The sequence below is a fragment of the Podarcis melisellensis genome, assembly GCF_964234715.1.
Source record: "Podarcis melisellensis genome assembly, chromosome: 14".
In the NCBI taxonomy this organism is placed as follows: Eukaryota; Metazoa; Chordata; class Lepidosauria; order Squamata; family Lacertidae; genus Podarcis; species Podarcis melisellensis.
Window position 1 is genome coordinate 41591150 of NC_138546.1, and position 12882 is coordinate 41604031.

At 47.7% G+C, this 12882-nt stretch overlaps 1 protein-coding gene and 1 long non-coding RNA gene across 2 annotated transcripts in view; one reads left to right on the top strand and one right to left on the bottom strand.

Moving 5' to 3' along the window:
• GLDN (gliomedin) overlaps window positions 1-12882 on the bottom strand; it is a 35491-nt gene that overhangs the window by 3038 nt on the left and 19571 nt on the right. Inside the window, exons 7-9 of the mRNA XM_081888590.1 lie at window positions 5634-5717; window positions 5431-5556; window positions 3984-4134 (exon numbers count right to left, since the gene is read on the bottom strand). Coding sequence (XP_081744716.1) covers window positions 3984-4134; window positions 5431-5556; window positions 5634-5717 — 361 coding nt within the window. The remainder of the gene's footprint in view (window positions 1-3983; window positions 4135-5430; window positions 5557-5633; window positions 5718-12882) is intronic.
• On the top strand, window positions 6747-10987 carry LOC309356969. Its single transcript, XR_014162976.1, has 3 exons — window positions 6747-6825; window positions 9613-10532; window positions 10929-10987. It is a non-coding gene; the product is annotated as an uncharacterized lncRNA (long non-coding RNA).

A 12882-nucleotide genomic window follows, 5' to 3' on the forward strand; every position in this document is an offset into this window, starting at 1 on the left:
AAGCCAGCCGATGCCTCCACAGAGCTCCATCCTTATTTCAGACATCGTGATATATTGGTATATTGTGGTTCAACTGGTGATGTATCACAGTGTTGAAAACATTGTGAACAGTGGTGGACTGGGCCAGGGGGGAAACAGGAGGAAGCAATGAATATAAATTTGTACCAAAGTAGACTAGTTTTTATACCACGCATACCCTACTTCCCCTCGTAGTGCAACAATTGCCAGAGTTCCCTGGGAAGAGGGATTGTTGCTCTGTGATGGGAATAGGAGTCTCTGAACCACACAAAGTACCCTTAACAAACTGCCCTTCCCAGAAAGTGTAGTTTAAAGTGGGATGGTACTGCTTTAAATGCATAGTGCGGACGGGGCCTCTGTAGAGATCACCAAAGAAAGGTTTTCTGGGGAGAAGAGGAGGAGAGAACATTGAAACAGGCAGATTGGGAAGCTCATACAAGTTTGGATCCATGTGTGAGTCATTCAAGTTACCAATAAAAATGGAGTCCTTTGTTCAATCTGTCAAAATTCCAGTAGGCTTTATGTCCTGAGGGATGAGAAGAATGCCTGCAAATTAGATGCCATTTGGACGGCAAATGTCCAATTTACAGGCAGCAGAAGACTGGACTGATTTCAATGGAAATCAATGCCTAAACTGGAGCATGCCTCTGAATGTGCTTTCTGGAAATCACAAGAAGAGATTTGCACTCGTGTCTTGCTTCTAGGGGGATGCGGGTGGCGCTGTTGGTAAAACCTCAGTGCCTAGGACTTGCCGATCGTATGGTTGGTGGTTCGAATCCCCGCGACAGGGTGAGCTCCCGTCGTTCGGTCCCAGCTCCTGCCCACCTAGCAGTTCGAAAGCACTCTTTGCAAGTAGATAAATAGGGACTGCTCTGGCGGGAAGGTAAACGCCATTTCCGTGTGCTGCGCTGGTGCTGGCTCGCCAACTGCAGCTTCGTCACGCTGGCCACGTGACCTGGAAGTGTCTTTGGACGGCGCCGGCTCACGGCCTCTAGAACGAGATGAGTACGCAACCCTAGAGTCGGGCACGACAGGCCCGTACGGGCAGGGGTACCTTTACCTTTACCTTGCTTCTGGGCTTCCCACAAACATCTGGGTGGTTGCTGTGATGATGATGATGATGATGATGATGATGATGATGATGGTGGTGGTGGTGATGATGTTTGTTTGTTTATACCCTGCCCATCTGGCTTGGTTTCTCTAGCCACTCTGGGCAGCTCCCAACAGAATATTAAAAACACAATAAAACACCAAACATTAAAAACTTCCCTAAACAGGATGACAGCCTAGATGGGAATCTTCTTATGTTCTAATGACTTGGGTGGCAAATTCTGAAATCCAATCAAATAAACTGGGACCAGGAAATAAAAACAAAATTTCTTTCCAAGCAAGGAGATTGAGCAAGCATTCTGGCCTTGTTTTTGCCGTCCCAGAGGAAGGATGAGCATTGTTTTTTTAAAAAAAAATGGAAATGTTTGGATATCTGAGTTACAGAGATCAGGAAGCCCTGAAACGTAATTCAAAAAAGTGCCCCAAAAAGGGCTGATACGGTTTCTTGAGAATCTTCCAAAAGTTGAGTTGACCGCAAGACACATCCCAAAGGAAATGATGCTACCCACAGGCTGCATATGCTATCCCTTTAAAGCACATTCGTGGCAAGCTTTCCCCTCAAAGAATTCTGGGAACTGTAGTTTATTAAGGATTGCTGAGAATTAAAACTCTGTGGGGAATCAACCACCGTGCCCAGATTTCTTTGAGGGAAAGAAGCTTTGAATGTGGTTTAAGGGTCCAAAATGATGAGCATGCACCCTAAGATTGGGACCACATGGCTGAGAAGCAAGTCTGCCACAAAGTTTGCTGAAGGAAAAGGTCATTCTGAGGACAGTTCAGCATTCAAAGCAAGCAAGGCAAAGAAGCTCTTTAAAATGATGTTCCCTTTTGTTCCTCAAAGTACAGAACATGCCACTTAAGAGTTAAGAGGGAATAGCAGAATGCACCTGTCTCTCTTATCATTGCCCCCAAGAGAGCCAATGGTTGTGTTTGTATGTAACACTAAACTACAGTTTGGAACCGCAGGGTCATGGGAGTGCAGTCTGCTCAGTTTCTGGTTCTCCTCTGGTACAGCCACAACAAGGCTGCAAGGTTTCACTTCCGTTTTCAATTAACCATCACTGAACCAAACCTGGGTTTAGTGTTAACCATGGTTTAGGGAAACAAGGTAAAAAGGTGAAAGTGAAGGAGCCCTGGACAGTTAGGTCCAGTCAAAGGCAACTATGGGGTTGCAGCATTCATCTCGCTTTCAGGCCGAGGGAGCCGGCGTTTGTCCACAGACAGCTTTCCGGGTCATGTAGCCAGCAGGACTAAACCGCTTCTGATGCAATGGGACACCGTGACGGAAACCAAAGCACACAGAAATGCCGTTTACCTTCCCACTGTAAAGGTAAAGGTAAAGGGACCCCTGACCATTAGGTCCAGTCGTGGCCGACTCTGGGGTTGCGGTGCTCATCTCGATTTACTGGCTGAGGGAGCCGGCATATAGCTTCCGGGTCATGTGGCCAGCATGACTAAACCACTTCTGGCAAACCAGAGCAGCGCACGGAAATGCCGTTTACCTTTCCACTGTAGTGGTACCTATTTATCTACTTGCACTGGCATGCTTTCGAACTGCTGGCTTGGCGAGAGCTGGGACTGAGCAACGGGAGCTCACCCTGTTGTGGGGATTCGAACCACTGACCTTCCGATCAGCAAGCCCAAGAGGCTCAGTGGTTTAGACCACAGCAACAACTGTGTTCCATAGGGACAGCAAGACGGGACCATAAACTGCCATTTGAATAAGCCTTGTTTTTCCACAAGCCATTGTTCACAGTGGGAGGGAAACAGTTGAATCCCAGAAATGGACAGAACAAGAGGCTGCCAGGTCAAACTATGAGGTGGATGAACTGCATTTGATTACACACACACACACACACACACCATAGAATTGCACCATAGGTCAGTTTCAAAATACATTGCCAAAGCAGGAAGGCAAAACAGATCAAAGGCACAGCCAAAGAGAAAATACATGCCTCACTCCTAAACTCAAAAGAGATGGGGCCAATCAAACCCCTTTGGGGGGCAGTTCTGCAATCTGGGTGCCACTACCAAGCATGAAAGCTTTATGCACATGTCTTGGAACATAAGATACTGCCTGATGCTATCCGGTCTGCAATCTGTTTCTTGCCTGGTTTACAAGTCTTTTGTCAGAGGAACCAAACTCCCCAAAACCTTCAAACGGCTGCTAGCACCATCAATCTCCCTCTGAGTGTTAATCATGGACAGTTAAGACATTATATTCCTCCCTCTTCAGCCGCTTCCACTGCTGAGATGAAAGACCATTGTTGGAAGAGGTCTGGCATCTCTAAACCCCCTTGCCAAGAAACAGGGAGTGTCTCAAACAGAGCAAATTACGATCCCGGGAACCTCTCTCATTTCTCTGCCTGCTTCCCTAGGGAGAAAGGTCAAGGCCTGCTCACACCTGCTTCTCAAAGGCAAATGTTTTTGTTGGCGTCAGCATCAAGGGCGATGCTGGAAAGGGCAAAAGAGCAGAGGGAATCTTTTGCTCGCTCTCGAAATAGCATCCAGCCACCCCAATAACGCCAAGGCTGCAATCCCAGCTCCCACACAATGGAGCCTCACGATACACACTCGTCCCATAAGCCAAGCCCTGGGTGAAGCAAGCTGTTCAAAGCGAGTCTCTGTTGAATGGCAGCAATGAGAAACAAAGGAAATGGCCTTACAAAGCCCAGTATGGTCTGCGATTCCTGGCAGTGGCTCTCCAGGGCTCCAGAATTGGGAGATGCCAGGGTGGCAGATCCTCTACCACGGAGCTACCTTACTGCCATTCAGCAGAGCTTGCCAGGTTCCCTCTCCCTGCCGTGGCGCAGCTTAGTAGCAGAAGCCCTTTTGCTGCCCCCTCAGCTACTTACTTCACAATAATGTTGCGTCCGACACGCTGATAGTACAAGGTGTTGTTATAGATGGCATGTCCACAGCCGTAATATTGCCAAGGGAGCTCGATGGTGCTGTAGCTGTTGTTCCACAGCGCAGAGATGTCCTCATATTCTTTAATCATGTGGCCTGTTCAGGGGAGGAAAGCATGGGAAAAGTTGGTTTGTTTATTACATTTATAGGTTAGATTACTGCAATCTGAAGATGGTTTGGAATTCAGATGATGCAGAATTCAGCGGACAGGTTGCTCCCTGGAGCAAGACCATTCAAACATATTACACCAATCCTGGTCCAACTGCACTGGCTACTAATTAGTGTCCGGGCCCAATTTAAAGTGCTGGTTTTGACCTATAAAGCCTTAAATGGCTCAGGACCACAATACCTTAAGGACCACCTCTTTCCATATGAACCTACCCGGACCCTGAGATCATATTCTGAGGCCCTACTTGATGTGCCCCCTCCTTGAGAGGTCCAGAGGGTGGCAACACAAGAACGGGGCCTTCTCTGCAGTGGCTCCCCATCTGTGGAATGCTCTCCCCAGGGAAGTTCGCCTGGCACCTTCACTACACACCTTTAAGCACCAGGCAAAAATGTTCCTTTTTAACCAGGCCTTTGGTTGACCTGATTCGCTCTGCCACTGCCATCAGACACTCCCACCTGCCAGCTCATTCTTTAGTTACTCTCAATTCTTACCGATCTTCCCTGCGCCGTGCATGTTTTGCAAGCCCTCCAAGGAAAGACCATCTCCTTCCTGTGCTTCGGATAATAAACCAGTGACAGCAGGTGCTGAAGAAGCTTGCAGGAGGAGGAATCTAGCAATACACTGCATGGGCGCTTTGTAACACTTTGGGATGTTTGCTCTTAAGAAAGGTTTTCCAAGCAGCTACAAGTAGAGAACTGTTACAGTCCCTACTACATTTTAATCCTATCCCTCCCTCTAAGGAGTTCACAGTGGTGTACATGGTTCTTCCTCCCTCCCCACTCATTTTGTCCCCCCCCCTCAAACCCTGCAAGATGATGACGACGACGACAACAACAAAAAATTATTGTTGTTATTATTCACATCCCACCCATCTGGCTGGCTGCCAACAGAATATTAAAAACACGACAAAACACTAAACATTAAATCTTCCCTAAACAGGGCTGCCTTCAGATTTCTTCGAAAAGTCAGATAGTTGTTTATTTCCTTGACATGTGGGCGCCACTACCGAGAAGGTCCTCTGCCTGGTTCCCTGTAACTTCGCTTCTCACAGGGAGGGAACCACCAGAAGACCCTTGGAGCTGGACCTCAGCGGTGGAGCTGAACGATGGGGGTGGAGACGCTACTTCAGGTATAGATGGGTTAGATTGAGAGTGTGTGTGTAAGCAGCCCACGATTGCCCATCCTGCTGCATTGCTGAGTGAGGATTTGGACCATACCCTCACCTGTAAAATGTTCAGCGATCCAAATTTTTTCATCACTTCGGTTGGCGAGATCCATCATCCATGCTCCATAGCTCTGTCTTAATTGTTTAATCTCAGCTGGGTTTCCAATTGATTTAATGATGCATTCTGAGGGGGAGAGAAATAAAATCAGCACCACTGGCCAGCCTTTAGTCAGCAAAGCGATCATTTTTAGCACAGGCTACCTGGTTTTCTGTGCTGACGAAGGTGTCCCTTCTCTTTTGCCTTCTCTACCAGGGTATCGTCATTTGGGACAGCACAGGTCTCCCCTAAACGGTGCACAGAAGGAGAGGAACACACAGAGAGATCTGTTATTATTTTGACACGCAATCTAACATTGCATCCAATACCTGTCCTACTCAAGAGTAGACCATCTGAAGTGAATGGACACGGCTATTTTACAGCGGGCCTACTTAGCTGGAGACAAGTCCATCTACACAACAACAAAAACAATAATTAAATGGAAGAATGGATAAGGAAAAGCCACTATTTCCAATGGCTTTTCAGAACACTGTTTTGCTTGTGCTGGGGTTTTGTTATGACTTCCATATTTTCAAGGCTGCCAAAGATGGGGGAATAAATACATCATCTCTCCAAGATGTTTGTGAAATCAAGACATGCATTAATACATAAAAAGCCCCTTGGTTCATGCGTGTCTCTCATTGATCTAACCATGTGTTTCAGCCATGGCAATCTGTGTGTGAAGACCTCCCAAAATTAAAGACACAATAGACACAGAGTTTTGGTTACGGCTTTTGGCAATGATTTTGGCCACAACTTTATTGATTACAGCATGTGAGTGGTTGCTTAGGCATGGTTCCAGAATACCTGAACCTGCACTGTGGCAGGAACAGGACTGACAACTGGGCACCACCAGAGGTCAGTAAGGGGAAGCATCCTGGTTGAGTGAGAAGAAGAAGAGTTTGGATTTGATATCCTGCTTTATCACTACCCAAAGGAGTCTCAAAGCGGCTAACATTCTCCTTTCCCTTCCTCCCCCACAACAAACACTCTGTGAGGTGAGTGGGGCTGAGAGACTTCAGAGAAGTGTGACTAGCCCAAGGTGACCCAGCAGCTGCATGTGGAGGAGCGGAGACGTGAACCCGGTTCCCCAGATTACGAATCTACCACCCTTAACCACTACACCACACTGGCTTCAGTCTCACAGCTCACCCCAGCTGCTTCCAGGGGCTCTGGCGTGGCCCTAGCCCCTTGACAGGGTTCGGACAAAAGCAAGGCGAGCCTCTGGATTCCTTTAACGGAATTCGCTAGCAACAGCATTTGGAGAGACAGGCACAGCCAACCAGTTCCCCTCTGCAAAACATTGAGCCAATGCCTAACCGCCAACCTTACAAAGTTGTGATGAGTTGCTACACGGTAGGCAAAAACCTACGCAGGTGGCGCTGTGGTCTAAACCACAGAGCCTAGGACTTGCAGATCAGAAGGTTGGCGGTTCAAATCCCCACAACGGGGTGAGCTCCCGTTGCTCGGTCCCTGCTCCTGCCAACCTAGCAGTTCGAAAGCACGTCAAAGTGCAAGTAGATAAATAGGTACCGCTCCGGCTGGAAGGTAAACGGCGTTTCCGTGTTCTGCTCTGGTTCACCAGAAGCGACTCAGTCATGCTGGCCACATGACCCGGAAAGCTGTATGCCGTCTCCCACGGCCAATAAAGCGAGATGAGCGTCGCAACCCCAAAGTCGGCCACGACTGGACCTAATGGTCAGGGGTCCCTTTACCTTTTCCTAGGCAAAAACCAAGTGGCACCAGCCAATCTGCCAAATGGTAACATTCCTACCGGGCCCCTGCTCCAAAACAGACGACCCCTAGACAGGTATAGCAAGGTCAAAAGAACAGCCCTAAATATAGGGAGGGGAAAGGGATGTGGGTGGTGCTGTGGGTTAAACCACAGAGCCTAGGACTTGCCGATCAGAAGGTCGGTGGTTCGAATCCCCGCAATGGGGTGAGCTCCCGTTGCTCGGTCCCTGCCCCTGCCAACCTAGCAGTTCAAAAGCACATCAAAGTGCAAATACTGTAGATAAATAGGTAGCGCTCTGGCAGGAAGGTTAATGGCATTTCCGTGTGATGCTCTGGTTCGCCAGAAGTGGCTTAGTCATGCCGGCCACATGACCTGGAAGCTGTACACCGGCTCCCTTGGGCAATAAAGCGAGATGAGCGCCACAACCCCAGAGTCGGGCATGACTGGACCTAATGGTCAGGGGTCCCTTTACTTAAATATAGGGAGTGAGGGAGGGCGGGTGATCCAGTGCACATCATGAGAAAGAGAAAACTCCACATGATGTGCAGCAGCTTAAATAGCCCCTCAGATGCCAATCAGAGTCCCCAAACTGCCAAATTCTACCCCAGCAACCGTGGGCATCCAATGGGGTGTTGTGGCTTTCCAAACGGTCCCGTCCCAACAACAAGGAGACAGTTTAGGTGATCTCATTGCAAGACGTGCTCTCCATGATGGAGGACACGATTTTCCAAACTAATCCCCCTCCAAAGCCGCCTGTGCCAGAAAATGCCATAAATAAATTTACACATCCTAAGAACACAAGAAAGGCCCTTCTGGATGAGGCCAAATGAGGCCAACAAGCCCAGCATCAGAGAATCAGAAGACTCTTTATTTGCATCAGCCACTAGCCGTAGCAATAAAATAAAATGTACTGAAGATAAAGGTAAAAACTTAACTATAGAAAATACATTTTGGGGGTTTACATCAACAATCAAATAATAGATATTATTCTAATTGCCCCTGCTTAAAACCTTGCTGTTTTTGCTGTCACCTGATCATCTTGATCTGCTAAAAGAAAGGACCCAGTAGGAATAGTTGAGTGACCCGGCATGGACAGTATAAAGGGGTCATAACCTCACTCCTCAAATCTTTATAAAGAGTGCAAGCCAGAAGCACATGAGCTACTGACTCAATACTGCCATCTCCACAGGGACAAAACCATTTTCCCAGTGGATTTTTTGAAATCGACCCTCAAGTACAGCCAAAGGCAGTATATTCAATCTTGCGAAAGTGAAAGCATGTCTGTATTTTGGAATGGTTAAATTTTGCAAATAGTATGTGACAAAGTGTCAAAATGTCTAGGTGGAAAATAATCACAAGGTGGACAAAATTTCCTGACTGTGGCCAGATTACCGGTATTCTGTTGTTCGATATCATATAGGTGCTGTCTAATTAAATTTTTTGCTTTACCTGAAGCCTGGGGTTAATAGCTGTTGTGGTGAAAAACCAGAAAAGTAAAGCTTTTCACTGACAATTTTAATCCAAGCGCTCTCGTGACAATCTTGCGACACTAAGGGTAGTAAACCAGTGGGGTTTAAACTTGGGGAAAGCCAATAATTAAATGTCCTACGCCAAATGTGTAATTCAACAGAGGGGAGGTTAGCCTTTAAGAGCAATGTAGCATCCTGGAACACAGGATGGAACAGAAAAAAATTAGATTGAACAGCTTCTGTAGATCAAAGGTGAGGGCCTATCCAAATCTGAAATTGCTATAATAACTGTGCTAGGGGTTTAGCTTTAAACACTTCTAGCGCTGATGGTATGTGATTGCCACCTTTTGTTTGGAAAAAGCATGTCAGAATTTTGGCACTTTGGTGCAGCATCCTATTTTCACAGTGGCCAGCCAGATGCTGAAATGGGAAACCCCATTTGTTGGAGCAACAACATAGCCATTGTGGCTAGGAGCCAGTGACGGTCTTATCCTCTGTGTTTCATGGTACAGTGGTACCTCGGGTTACAGACGCTTCAGGTTACAGACGCTTCAGGTTACAGATTCCGCTAACCCAGAAACAGTACCTCAGATTAAGAACTTTGCTTCAGGATGAGAACAGAAATAGGGCTCTGGTGGCGCAGCTTCAGTGGGAGGCCCCATTAGCTAAAGTGGTGCTTTGGGTTAAGAACAGTTTCAGGTTAAGAACGGACCTCCGGAACGAATTAAGTTCTTAACCTGAGGTACCACTGTAGTTCTTTTTGCCTATCCTGAAACAGACTGCTGACTGGATATGGCTGGGTGCCAATCTCTCAATGGTGCTGTAGTTACGTCCTGAGTTCCATAGCGTGCAACAACCGGGAAGCGTGGACTAGAGGTTCCTTGGAAATCTATGCTTCGGTAACACTGAAGTTCATAAATGTCCAGGGTTATGGGGGAGAGGAGAGAATTCCCTCTTTCTCTATCCATTTTCCCCAGTTCACATTCTCAACAAAGCCCCAGAAACAGCATTTTATCTTTTTGGGTAGAACAGTCAAGGCCCAGGCTGGCATTCCCAATGTGCCAAGAGCAGGATTTGCATTTGGGAACAAGCTTTGACGAAAGGAAACAAGAAAGTCTAAGGACAACTGTGTTTCCAGTTCATCCAAGGCCTGGAGATATATAGATGGCAACTGTCTGAAAATCAGAAGTATATAAGCCCAAGAGCTGATTGCAGAGGAACAATCTGACTGAGGAAGAGGTGAGTTTTGCTTCCCTGGGGGGTATTTAAGCAGAGGCTGCTGAAATTGTGAGACTGAGATCCCTTCCGTCCCTCGCCAATTCTAGCCTTGCCAGCAGAATCACAGCAAGGAGAGAAATGGATGGATTTAGGCATCAGCATGGGTTCGCCCCCCACTCACATGCCAAGGCTTACCTTGCAAACAGCTGCTCATATCCCTACCACTAACAATCTCTCTTTCTCCCCCTCCTCCAGATAAGACAGAAGCTAGACACAGCATGGGATGGAATCTGTGGGGTGCTGGTTCCTAGCGTGAGCTAAGCAAGCAGCCCCCAAAAGAGTACAAAGAGGAGAGGGCAAGAGCAATGTTCTCCTCTGCCATCCTTGAAGTGGCACAGCCTGTTCCGAGGACTGGAGGAGGACCACGTTCCCACTTCACAGACTCATTACGAGGGTCCGTGTTAAAAGGAAAGGTGAGACACTCCAGAAATAGGACAATGGGAAATAGGTTCTTTGTGGGACATTGCTTGAGAAGAGTGTAGGAACATAAGAAGAGCTCATTGGATCAGGCCAATGGCCCGTCTAGTCTAGGATCCAGCCAGCTGCCTATAGCAAACTGGTAAGCAGGATGCGAGCACACAGTGGCGTAGCGTGGGGGGTGCAGGGGGGCCGGCCGCACCGGGCGCAATATCTTGGGGGGGGGCGCTCGCACTCGCAGCTCTCTGCCCCTACCTGGCTCACTCACTCTCTCTCACTGCAGTGCTGGCTGTGCGAATCCGATCCAAGCCGCCGGGTCGCTGCCCACTGCGGAGGGGGTGGGTGCCAGGCGTGCGGTGCGGAGAGAGAGAGAGGGACTATCTGGGGGAGGGACAGTGCAGCGGCCACCCAGCGCAGCGCTGAGCGCAGGAGAGAACCAGACCAGACCAGGCAGCAGCAAGAAGAAGCTGGCAGCGGCGGCAGGTTAGGGGTTAGGGGGCGCAAATTACTTGCCTTGCCCCGGGTGCTGACAACCCACGCTACACCACTGCGAGCACAAGAGCCTTCTCCCTTCCTGTGGTTCTCAGCAGCTGCTTTTTAGAAACATCTGGCCATGGTGCATTGCATGAAATAGTACCATATTTTTCAGTGTATAAGACGCCCCTCCCATGTATAAGGGACCCCTGACCATTAGGTCCAGTCGTGACCGACTCTGGGGTTGTGGCACTCATCTCGCTTTATTGGCCGAGGGAGCTGGTATACAGCTTCCAGATTATGTGGCCAGCATGACTAAGCCACTTCTGGCGAACCAGAGCAGCGCATGGAAACACCGTTTACCTTCCCGCCAGAGTGGTACCTATTTATCTACTTGCACTGTTGTGCTTTCGAACTGCTAGGTGGGCAGAAACTGGGACCAAACAATGGGAGCTCACCCCGTCGCAGGGATCCAAACCACCGACCTTCTGATCGGCAAGTGCTAGGCTCTGTAGTTTAACCCACAGCGCCACCCGTGTCCATGTATAAGACGCCTCCTATTTGGGGGGACTCCAAATTAAGAAAACACCCCTCAGCACTACCCATGTATAAGACAAGCCCCAATTTTAAACCTAATTTTTGGGTAAACCCAGTCTTTTCCCTGACCTAAATCTCCCAACACTCAGCTTCATTGGGTGCCCACAAATTCTAGAGTATGAGAGGAGGGAAACTTTTCTCTATCTGCTTTGGCTGACTGACATCCAATGCCTATTTATATGTGTCAGGGAGCAGGGGGGGTGATCAGGTTGCTTTTGTTTTTATTATGTGTTTTGTGTTTTTATATTGTGATTTTATGTTGCTACCACCCTGAAACCCGAGGGTATAGGGTGGTATACTAATACAGTGGTACCTCTAGATACGAACAGGATCCGTTCTGGAGCACCGTTCACATCTAGAAGCAAACGTAACTAGTGATGGCATGTCGCTTTTCGCTGCTTCTGTGCATGCACATGACGTCATTTTGAGTGTCTGCGCATGCGCAAGTGGCAAAACCCAGAAGTAATGCACTCCATTACTTCCGGGTTGCCGCAGAGCGCAACTAAAACGCAGTCAACCTGAAGCACATTCAACCCGAGGTATGGATGTACAGTGGTACCTCTGGTTAAGTACTTAATTCGTTCTGGAGGTCCGTACTTAACCCGAAACTGTTCTTAACCTGAAGCACCACTTTAGCTAATGGGGCCTCCCACTGCTGCCACGCCACCGGAGCACAATTTCTGTTCTCCTCCTGACCTGAAGCTAAGTTCTTAACCTGAAGCACTATTTCTGGGTTAGCAGAGTCTGTAACCTGAAGCGTATGTAACCTGAAGTGTATGTAACCTGAGGTACCACTGTACTAATATTAATTTCTCCATGCTGTGCATAATTTTATAAAATTCTATTTATAAATAATTATTTATTCAACTTTTTCAGATTAAAGTTTTGCAATCACATATCCAACATACAACATAAAATCAAGATTCCAAAGAATTTCCTGGACTTCCCTCCTCCTCTTTGTGGGTCCTGTTGTTTATCATTTCCTCCTACATCTTTTATAATAATCCAAATCTTTTACGTCTCCATCAAAATTCACCATTATAAACTTCTCTCATGTCACCTCTTACTCACCAAGCCTTGATGACTCCAATCCAGAAACAGAAGAGGGAGAAGCAACACAATGAACTAATGTACTGGGGAGAACTCATCAGGGGGAAAAAACATCAAAAATGATGACCAGACCAAATGTCTAGGTTGCTCAAAATGGCTTGCGGTCCAAGAAGATGAGCTGAAAGTCTGAAGCTGGTAAAGTACCAGGGCAGGACTTTGAGCCAGAGGTCAAGGACCGCGCTCAGCAAAATGAGCAGGAATCCATTATCACCACCTAAATGAAGCAACAGGGCTCCATTTCCATCAGAAGTCAAGATAAAAGCACCACATTAGTGAAGCCAAGTTTTCCCAGGACCACCGATGGAGTTTTTAATTTAAATGCAACCTTGGCGG